The sequence below is a fragment of the Bison bison genome, unplaced genomic scaffold (genome assembly GCF_000754665.1).
Source record: "Bison bison bison isolate TAMUID 2011002044 unplaced genomic scaffold, Bison_UMD1.0 scf7180017864500, whole genome shotgun sequence".
Classification (NCBI taxonomy): domain Eukaryota; kingdom Metazoa; phylum Chordata; class Mammalia; order Artiodactyla; family Bovidae; genus Bison; species Bison bison.
This window is the reverse complement of record NW_011495059.1, coordinates 685,498-696,558: the sequence shown is the minus strand read 5'-3', so window position 1 is coordinate 696,558 and position 11,061 is coordinate 685,498. Positions and strand designations below refer to the sequence as shown.

General features: G+C 46.1%; 1 protein-coding gene across 2 annotated transcripts in view; it reads left to right on the top strand.

Moving 5' to 3' along the window:
* SGK2 (serum/glucocorticoid regulated kinase 2) overlaps window positions 1–9,762 on the top strand; it is a 25,432-nt gene extending 15,670 nt beyond the window's left edge. For both annotated transcript variants that reach the window (XM_010829133.1, XM_010829134.1), the window contains exons 11-15: window positions 900–995; window positions 1,733–1,888; window positions 4,677–4,766; window positions 6,939–7,145; window positions 9,335–9,762. In XM_010829133.1, the coding sequence (XP_010827435.1) occupies window positions 900–995; window positions 1,733–1,888; window positions 4,677–4,766; window positions 6,939–7,103 (507 nt within the window). In that variant the 3' untranslated portion in view covers window positions 7,104–7,145; window positions 9,335–9,762. The remainder of the gene's footprint in view (window positions 1–899; window positions 996–1,732; window positions 1,889–4,676; window positions 4,767–6,938; window positions 7,146–9,334) is intronic.
* Window positions 9,763–11,061: the final 1,299 nt, after the last annotated feature.

Sequence of the window (11,061 nt, the reverse complement as noted above, 5' to 3'; positions counted from 1 at the left end):
TATTTATTTATTTTGTATTTTATTTTATTTTTGGCTGCTGCTCATTACTGCGCATGGGCTTTCTCTAGTTGCAGCAAGCAGGGGCTACTCTTTGTTGTGGTGCTTGGGCTTCTCATTGGGGTGATTTCTCTTGTTGCAGAGCCCTGGCCCTAGGGCACATGGGCTCAGGAGTTGTGGCATACAGTTTTAGTTGCCCTGTGGCATGTAGGATCTTAGTTCCTGGACCAGGGATTGAACCTGTGTCCTCTGCACTGGCAGGTGAATTCTTAATCACTGGATCACCAGGGAAGCCCCAAGTTTTCCCTTTAAACATATGTGAGTTGCTGGATGGGGATTCCTAAGTGCAGCTAGTGGTAAAGAACCTGCCTGCCAACGCAGGAGACATAAGAGATGTGGTTTGATCCCTCGGTCAGGAAGATCTCCTGGAGAAGGAAATGGCAACCCACTCCAGTATTCTTGCCTGGAGAATCCCATGAACAGAGGAGCCTGGCGGGCTACAGTCCATAGGGTCGCAAAGAGTCAGACATGACTGAAGCAACTTAGCACACGTGCACCCAAGTTGCCAGATACAGTCTTGTACTAGGGTTATGGTTTGGTGAGTTGATCACAGCCAGGCTTGCAACCCTCTTTACCCCTTTGGCTGGTGCTCTTGTGTGGTACACAACATATACATCTGTACAGGGCAGTCCAGCCAGATTTCCTCTACGTCCTCAGCACACTGGCAAAGGGTCCTGCACAAAGCAGGTCTTTGATGAACTGATGCTGAATGAACACATGCACAGTTAAGTAAATATCACAGCATAATCAGCTGCTGGTGATCTTTTCCTCCAAGTACCTTGTTTACAAACGGGGAGATGGAAGCTGAGTGTCTTTCAAATAAGTGTGTTTTCTCTCAACAGTACTTGGCTCCAGAAGTGCTCCGTAAGGAGCCTTACGATCGGGCAGTGGATTGGTGGTGCTTGGGAGCGGTGCTCTACGAGATGCTACATGGCCTGGTGAGTGGGGTAGGACTGATTCTGGAAGAGATGGGGGGTGGATCTCTCCCTTGTGTGGCCTCCTCAGGCTCCTCAAGTTGTTGAATGAGCCACCTCTTCTCTACAAGCTCAAAAAGGGTGATGCAAACATGAATACGAGGATGAAGTATATTTTTTTCCAATAAAGTCAGTTCCACACTTTATAATATACTATCTCATCTGTTACTCCTTTGGTGCCTCAAAACAGCCTTTGGACGCGGGCACTGCAGGAAATGAGGTTGTTCTTATTTTACTAAGGGGGAAACAGGCTCAAAAAGGTCACAGTAATGGGAGGTGGTAGAACTAGCCCCTGGATCCAATCCTAGACTGCCTGTGCTTCTCGTCTGAAAAATGACAATATGTCTCATAACCATCATATGAGGCTGGAATAAAATGATGATGAGAAACTGTTAACTTTGCAAAATGCGAAGTTGGTGCACAAGCTTGATTAAGAGACGTGGGATAGAGGGGGCACCTGGAGAGGTCCACAAGCCTCACGCTGGAGGGGAGAGACTTCTCAGCCTTCCCTGGAGCCTCTCCACTGTGCTGGACGCCCAGAGGTCTCTGTCTCTCTCCACTCTGCCATGTGAGCCATGGCACAAGACACAAGTCTGGCTGAATCCTTCCAGCTGCCCCCCCGCTTTGCTCCAAGTGTCTCTGAGAACTGTGCCCACTTTAGCATGGATGATCCTCCCATCTCTCTGCCTCTCTCTCACCAGCCGCCCTTTTACAGCCAAGACGTATCCCAGATGTATGAGAATATTCTGCATCAGCCTCTACGGATTCCCGGGGGCCGGACGGTGGCTGCCTGCGACCTCCTGCAAGCCCTGCTCCACAAAGACCAGAGGCAGCGGCTGGGCTCCAAAACAGATTTTGTAGGTGACCTGCCAGCGGAGTGCTGGGCTCTCAGCCTCCTGCTGAGGCAGCCCAGAAGCAGTGTCACACATCTAGCAGTTCCCTAAAGCCAGGCACCGCTAGTTCACCCGTTCAGAGATTCACAGCTGCTGCTGTTTATTTCCTTGAATCTAACGCTTCTAGTCAACCAATATTTATGGAGCACCTACTATGTGCTGGGCTTTGAGCTAAATGCTAGGATTTGTTAGACTGGGTCTCTGCCCTTAAGTTTATGAGGGAAAGGTAGACGAACAAACATAAATTATTATAGAGTGTGACTATGCTAAGAGGCCAGACAGGAATGCAGGCAAGTCTTTACTGGGGCTTGTGCGGTAGGATGAGGGAGCAGAAATAAGTAACACATGCCCTTGTTGGCTCTCCAAGGAGGGCGGACTGATTCATTATATGGGGTGAGGGTAAGGGCAGATCTAGGGGTCAGGCAGAAGTGGCTTAGGTGGTCTGCCCACCCCCTTGGTGGTGTTGTGTGCAGGGTTCACGCACAGTACCCTGCTTTTTCTCCCAGCACCCCAGAAGGGGCAGTTGGTTTTTGGCTTTTTTGTATCTTACAGCTCTTAATCTGTCCCAACTGCGCATGCGTGCAGTTCTTTTTCATCCCTTATCGTTTCTTTGTATTCTGTTGCTGGATGAGACAGTTCTCTGGGTGTCTGTCTAAGTTCAAGTGGAGACACTCCGGTAAAGGGTCCCAGGTTCCGGCCTGTTTCAGAAAGACATGAACTATGAGCAGAGATAGACAATAATGGGGGAAATTCACACTGGCGCTGTCAGGGAGGTCCTCTATGAGGAGGTGACAAGTGAGCTGAGATTTGAAGGATGGGAAAGAACTGGGAGGAGGCATCCCAGACACAGGGCACAGCGTGTGCAAAAGTCCTGCAGGAGGAGCAAGGCAGAGAGAGATAATTAGACAATTGATTAATCAGTATATGCTGAGCAGGAGAGTGGAGGCTCCCGGTTAAGTTTTGACAAATTCCTCTGGCTTCTGTACAGAGAGCAAACTAAACTGCTTTTCACAAATATCTGAGCACTTCCCCCTTGCCAGGACCCAGGCTGGACATCTGAATAGAGAGATGAAGAATTCACAGTCTGTTCTCCAAATAAGTTCATGGCTTAAAAAAAAAATAGAGCAAAATTTAAAAAATAATCATACATTCTCTACTCAACAAAAGATCATTTGGATTTATAAGAAGATCACAGTACTTTTCTCCATAGAAGTTTGTTCTTCTAGCGAAGTAGTTGGGATTGCATGAACTGTGAGACAGACTGCCTGGATTCAGATCCTTTCTCCACCAAGCACTAGAGGCAGGATAAATGGCTTAAGCTCTCTTTGTTGTTGTTTAGTTGGTAAGTCACCTTCAAGTCTTTTGCAACCCCAGAGAATGTAGCCTGCCAGGCTCCTCTGCCCGTGGAATTTCCCAAGCAAGAATGCTGGAGTGGATTGCCATTCCCTTCTCCAGGGGATCTCTCATGTCTCCTTCTTGGCAGGCAGATTCTTTACTGTTTGAGCCTCCTGGGAAGCCCCTGCTTTCACGTTTCTTCCCATGTATAGTAACAGCACCCAGTTCGTAGCTCTTATGAAGGTCAAATAACATAAGCAAACACTTAGGCTAGTGCCTGCCATGTAGAAAGTGCTTTTTAAGTGTACAGACTATCCTATATGCCAGATACCGTGAAGTTTAACAACATTTAAGGCTTTTGCCTACCCATCCCTGGACAGTTTAAAGAAAAGGCTTTCATGAAGACAGGTCCCTCCTTCCCAGAGGAAATTTGCATCCTAAAAAAATGTGATTTTTAAAATAAGGTGTACTTTCCCATAGATCAAGATTCAAAGGATATTCAGAAAAAGTCCCTTCAGCTACCTAGTTTTTAAAATTTTGAGGTAACAAGCGTTACCAGTTTTGTGGGTATTCTAGAAATAGTTTGGATCTGGCTTGTTAACAATTCCCCAGGGAGTTCAGATACACAGAGTTAGAGAATCATTCTTTGAGAGACATAGAGAGAGGGAGGGCTCTGCTGGAAAAGGCGGAAGTTTTTGTCAACATTAGTTTGGATTAGGAAAGAAGAGATGAATCATGCCCAAGGCTGAATCCTTAATTCTGGATCTTTGCGAAACTGCAGCTTTTCTTGGGGCTTTATTTCTCAAATCTTCCTTAGTGAGTTGATTTCGTCTATTTCTCTGTCTAGAATTCTGGAAGAGGGATCTCCCTGGTGGCCCAATGGTTGGGACTTCCTCTTCCAATGCAGGGAATGTGGGCTCAGTCTCTGGTTGGGGAGCTGACATCCCACATTCCCTGCAGCCAAAAAAACCAAAACATAAAACAGAAGTAATATTGTAATAAATTCAATAAAGACTTTTAAAAAAAGAGTGTATTTTAAAAAAAAAGAATTCTGGAAGAGTCCGGATGCACTGAGAGAGTGGAGTAAGATTCCCCAGGACCCTCCAAGAGCAGGGTCTGCTCTCTTTCTCACTGACATACCTCTACAGCCTAGTACGGCACAGGGTAGGTGCTCTATAAATAGCTGTGGAATAAACAGATGCTACAGGGAAAAGGTCTGGGCTTGAGATAATGGCTAAGGGGAGAGGTCTTATTGCAGACACTCCTTTGTTCCAGGAAACCAGCCAGCAAGTTACCTTCCTAGTAAAGATTTTGGGGCTAGACAACCGGTTGCCAATACAGTTGGAGCTCCGAGGCATGTGGGGTGGGGTGGGAGCGCCAATGGAGAGGACTGCTACTGATCACCTTCTTCCCACAGCTTGAGATAAAGAGCCATGTGTTCTTCAGCCCCATAAACTGGGATGACTTGTTCCACAAGAGGCTGACTCCACCCTTCAACCCAAATGTGGTAAGAGGCCATCACGTTCTGGCTTCTGGGTTCCCAGGACTGGTGGAAGCTTGGAGGGTACCTGGGGAGGGTATCCTGGCCTGGCCTCTTCCTACAGATGGGAGAACCGAGGGTCCAAGAAGCTCAGTGATTTGTTCAAGGCTACCCTGTAAGCCAGAGGCAGAATTGGGTCCGGAACCCGGAAGTCCTGACTGCCAGTTCAGCTCTGTATGAGGAGCCAGGTTGCCTCCCTTTACTTTCAATACCAATAACCCTCATGGCAAAGCGCTTTACAGCTTTTAAAGTGTTCTGTGTCATGGAGCACACCCAGACAGAGCCGAGTCCTGTGACAATTTTTTTTCCTATGTTTAGCTTTCTTCCTGGTAATAAATGACATGTATTTATTGTAGAAAGTGTGTAAAACAGAGACATTTAAATCATCACGGAGAGGGACTTCCTTGGCAGTCCACTGGTTAAGACTTTAAGCTTCCACTGCAGCAGGCACAGGTCTGATCCCTGGTCAGGGAACTTAAGATCCTGTGTGCTGCACAGCACGACCAAGAAATAAAATAAATTTAAAGCATTAAGAAGAAAGAGCGTATTATCTCACCACCCAAGAGAAAGCACGCACCAGTGGCATGTTTCAGATATTTTTTTCTGTTTTTTATGTAGGTCATTGTTCATACACAGATACAGATATCATCTCCCCCAACAGAGATCATAATTCATGTATATAGATAGATCTCATCTCCTCCCTCTTTTTGCTAAAACTATGTCATCATTTTCCTAAGTCACAGAAGACTATGATTTTAAGTGGCTGTATAATATTTCAACCCTATGTCGGTAACGTAATTTATTCCACCATGTTCCTAACGGTGAACTTTAGGTTATTACCATTTTTTCTTTATCATAATGGATTAATAACTTTAAGTTCATGTCTTTGTCCAGTTATTTTTTAATTAAATTTTTAATTGGAGTATAGTTGATTTATAATGTTAGGCTAGTTTCTGCTGTAAAGTGAAATAGTCATACATAGATCCACTCTCTTCTAGACTCCATTCCCATATAGGTCATTACAGAGCACCGAATAAAGTTCCCTGGGCTGTACAGTAGGTTCTTATTAGTTACCTTTCATATAATAGTGTGTCTATGTCAATCCCAGTCTCCTAATTTATCCCTCCCCTGTTCCCCTTGGTAACCAAAAGTTTGTTTTCTATGTCTGTGAGTCTTTTCTGTTTTGTAAATAAGTTCATTTCTATCATTTTTTTAGATTGCACATATAAGCGATACCATATATTTGTCTTTCTGACTTCACTCAGTATGACAATCTCGAGGTCCATCATGTTGCTGCAAATTGTCCAGAGTTCCGATTATTTCAGGATGGATTCCAGATGGGGAATTACCAAGTCAAAGAATGTGAATATATTTTATTTTTTATTGTTGAGGTATAGTTAGTTGGGCTTCCCTCATTGCTTGGTTGGTAAAGAATCTGCCTGCAATGCAGGAATCCCAGGTTCGATTCCTGGGTTGGGAAGATCCTCTGGAGAAGGAAATGGCAACCCACTCCAGTATTCTTGTCTGGAGAATCCCATGGACAGAGGAGCCTGGCGGGGTCACAAGAGTTGGACACGACTTAGCGACTAAACCACTTCCACCACCACGGTTAGTTGACTTGCATATTATTCTAGTTTCAGGTGTACAGCATAGTAATTCGATATGTGTATATATTATACTCCATACAGAGTTACTATAAACTATTCACTATGTTCCCTGTGCTGTCCATTACATCCTTGTAACTTATTTTATACCTAGTGGTTTGTACGTCTTAATCCCCTTCACCTGTTTTGCCCTTCCTCCCGCCCCTCTCCTCTCTGGTAACCACTCATTTGTTCTCTGAATCTGTTGTGCACATTTTTAGGTTCTTGATTCATACTTTCATCATGTCACAATCTACCGGCAGCATATTGAGGGTTGATGTAGAGCAGGCAGGGGGCCAGCAGGTAGAGGAATTGGTAAATGGTTACTGGACCTTGTGGAACATGATGACTAGTGTAAATGCATGAAAAAATGACACTTAAAGAAGGATGCCCCTGGAGCACTCAGAGGGGAGATCTAACAGCTCTCTCAGGGCTCTGGGCTCCTTTGGCAGCTCTGACCCAGTGTTCCCTTCTCATCGTTGGCTTATATTCACAGGCAGGACCTGCTGACTTGAAACACTTTGACCCAGAGTTCACGCAAGAAGCTGTGTCAAAGTCCATTGGCTGCACTCCTGACACCATGGCGAGCAGCTCTGGGGCCTCAAGTGCCTTCCTAGGATTCTCCTATGCGCCAGATGATGATGCCATCTTGGATTGCTAGAAGAGAAGCTCCCGTGAAACCACCAAAGCCAGCCTGAAATCTGTAAGGAATTACCTTCAGCTGTTGGTCACAGAAGCCCAAACTAACAATGGCTTAAATAAGATTTCCGCCCACCTCCCCCCACCCCCCACCCGCCCGCCAGCACATAAAAGAAGGACGGTGTTAGGTGATCCAGAGCTGGTACGATAGGTCATCAGAGGCTTTCTGTATTTCCACTCTGTCATTCTTGGCAAGTGGCTTCTACTATTAGGATTATTATATTATCCTAAGATGGTACTGGAGCTCTAGCTACTGTTTCTGGGTCCTGGGCAGGAAAAAAAGGAGGAAAGAGCAAAAGGGCACCTTTACAGAGCTTCCCGAGAAGCCCCACCCAATGACTTCTGCTTGCATCTCACTAGCCAGCCACCTTACCTGCACTGGAGGATGGGATATATGTCCAATTAACTGGGCACATGACTCCCCACAATAACGCAGGGGTTCTGACACTAAGGGAGAAGGGAAAATGTTGGGTAGGCAACCAGCACCTCTTAACCAGAGGATCTCTTGGTGTTTGGATTTTGATCTCAATGTGTAAAATGACCAAGGCGCAACAAGCCTAGAAGGTATCACCCAACATCCACTTTTTTTCCTATGTCAATGATGTCTTTCTTTGGGTGGGTGGTATTGCACATTTATTAGGTTTGTCTGCCTGGCATCTGAACCCCGGCCTATTCCCCTGGCATCTATTCCCCGGTCAGGGAATCTCCTATTTTATGAGCCATGATGGGAGGCAATTCACTTCCTCCAGTTAAGTAGCTGAAAATGCTAGACACTAACTTTCCCAGCCTCTGCTGGAGCTCGGGCCAGGCATGTGGCCTCAGGATGCACCTGTTATGAGATTTTTGGCTCAAGGAAGGAACTGGGAGCTCTCTTTCATGTGGCTGCTGAGATAACAAAGCCCACAAGACTGAGTTCCTGGTGTAGAAGTGGCAGCGATGCTCTTATTGGCAGCACCAGTTCCCTTATCACATCCGTGCTGCAGTGTCATCCCTGGGAATCCTGGGTTCTCCCTCTCTAGTTTTCCCAATGATTTTGAGAGCTTCTGATAGTGTTAATCACTCCTTCTTTTGCTTAACCCATTTTTGACCAGAGACGTGTTAGTATATCTTTTGTCACCTGCGTGTTATTAATAGGAGACGTATCAGTATCAGTTACAAAACAAATCGCCAGCCACAGGTGTTAGTTTCTGCAAAAATCCTGTGGTCAATAGAGTTAACTGCTCAAACTCAGCTTCAGAACACCTGCCTACACTGATGCAGTTTCTGTGCTAGACTTCTTCATGTCTGTTACCAGCTTTCATCCAAATGACCCTAAGGTAGGAATCTCCTTTTTACCCATGAAGAAACACAGAGAAGCTGTACCTTTCCTAGAGGCCACAGAGCTAATAAGGGCCAGAGTTGGGACTTGGAGCCCTATAAACTTACTCTGGGGCTCTCACATGTAACTTTTGTGCTGGTCTGCCTCTCACTCTGGCTGTTAGGTCCAAGCAGAGTAGCTGTCAAAATCTCTAAGCAGAGCCAAGCCAGGAACTGGCTGGAAGAAGCCAGGTAATGAGAAACGGGGTCTTCCAAGAGGAGGCATTCAATTGGATGCTCACGGTCTGAGCCTGGCTGCCAAGTTAATTCTCTGTTCCCTTTTCTGTCTCAGATGGAAAAGAATCTGCCTGCAATGCAGATCTGGGTTTGATCCCTGGGTTGGGAAGATCCCCTGGAGAAGGGAATGGCTACCCACTCCAGTATTCTTGCCTGGAGAATTCCATGGACAGAGGAGCCTGGCGGGTACAGTCCATGCAGTTGCAGAGTCAGGTAGCATGGAGCACCTAACACTTTTTACACACCTCTACCTCATATACCTCTGTATGCTTGTCAAGTCTAGGGCCATAGGGAGCCCAGGCAGGGTCTGTACAGGCCTAGTGATTAGCCATTTCTAAAAGCAATTCTGACCGGACAGAATGTGAGCATATAACACACACGAGTCCAGGACACTCCGCACTTGTTTGATGGATTTTATACTGCCTTATTTTGGTGAAGAAATCTTTTCACCGTAGTTCATCACCTGCTTCAGGGTGGTCCTATTAGCTGGGGACAAGAGGAGAACTTTCATTCTTTTCAACATCAGTGTGTGCTAGTGATTTTATTGGCTTTTCCTTTTAACTCAGTCCCACTCTTTGCCTTACATTTTTGTTTGCCCAGCGCCCTGCCCCAGGAATTATGGAGGATGAAGCTGGAAGACCATGGAAAACACATCGATGACACCACAATGACCTACTGGGAATCAAATCTGGGTCAAGGAGAGCTAGTTACCCTTTGGCATGTGCTGAGAATTCTGAAAGAAACATTCTGATTTGATTTACATCTTAAGAGTGTCCGCTAAGAGACAAGTGTCGAACGTGATGAGAGAGAGGCCCAAATTCCCCCAACTTCCCAGAGCCAAAAGCAAGAGCGCGAATCATCAGAAATGGAAATAGTATTGTCAAAGTACACAACTTGCTATGAGTTGTGAAACACCCAAAGGTTCTATCTGTTCTAAGACTGCAAAATCACAAAATGTTCACCAGGAGAGAAAATAAAAATGAAAAAATTATGAATATTCATTAAAAATGAGTATCTGTTTAATATCAGATTTGTTCACACCTGTTTATTGAGCACAGAGCTTCATATGCATTATCTACCATATGCATTACGTCAGTATTTAGAAATTATTAATCTCATTTTACAGATAAACACTCACTCAGAGATAGTAAGCGACTTGCCCAAGGTCACCTAGCCCTACGAGGCACAGCCAGGAATTGAACTTGGAAGCCGCTGATTCTCGGGCCCTTGCTCTCTCTACAGTCTCCAGTAGAGCGCGCAGTTCTTCGGGCACGTACTTTTTTTGTTTTCTAGCAAACACTGACTGCAAACAGGATTTACGCAATTTTGTACCGAAAGACAGCATCCTCAGAAAGAGAAATCACAAGCACCCTCTTCTCTACTCTTTAACTTTGTAGGGACAGTAGCTGAGAAAAGGCAACAAGAAAGAGTGTGTGTGTGTGTGTGTGTTTTAAGACCCTAAAACTCTGCACCTGCTGAAGACTGTAACAAAAATCTTTAAGTCTCTGCATTCATCAGTTTGAGCCAGCGAGACAGGTGCATTGCACACACATCCATGCTCCCTCAGGCAGCCACCAAGTGCTCCCCTGGGGAGAAGCCTGGCCCGTTTGTGGTCACCGCCCTCTAGTTTCTCATTTTCGCGACGGCTCTTTCCAAACGCAATTCCTTCGGCTCAAAAGCCCTTCTCCAGCCCTGGCCTTAATGATCTATTCTTTTTTCTCTTCTCTGCTCAACGAGGATGCCTGTCTACCCAGCTCCAGCCCCTCAGAGCTCCCTCAAAACGGTCTATATTTTTTATTTTTAAATTTGTTTTGGCTGCAGAGGATCTTAGTTTCCGCCAATGGGGATCTTTCATTGCGGCTTGCAGGCTCAGTTGCTGCCTGGTAAGTGCGAACTTAGCTCCCCTACCAGGGATCAAACCTGCCTCCCCTCCCTTGCAAGGAGGATTCTTAACCAATGGATCACTAGAGAAGTCCTATATTTTTTATTTTTTGGTTGGATTGACAAGGTCCAACATCCCTAAAGGATCACCGCCCCATCCTGAGTCTGGCACTGTGGCGCTCATAGATGCGGGGCTTATCAAACAGAAAGAACTAAGTCGTATTCCCGTTCTCATCATTAAACCTGCCCGCCCTGCAGCTGGATGTCCCCTCTGGTCTCCCAGGAGACAGAAACTCTCATATAAAACAGCGCCGACCCTCCAGTCCCGCGTTCCCAGTACCGCGACCCTTACTGAAGCTCGCTGGAGCAAACCTCCGCCCTCCGGCGGGCCGCCGCTCTGCGCCTGCGCCCTTGGGATCTAGGCTAGGCTTTCCGCACTCGCCGCC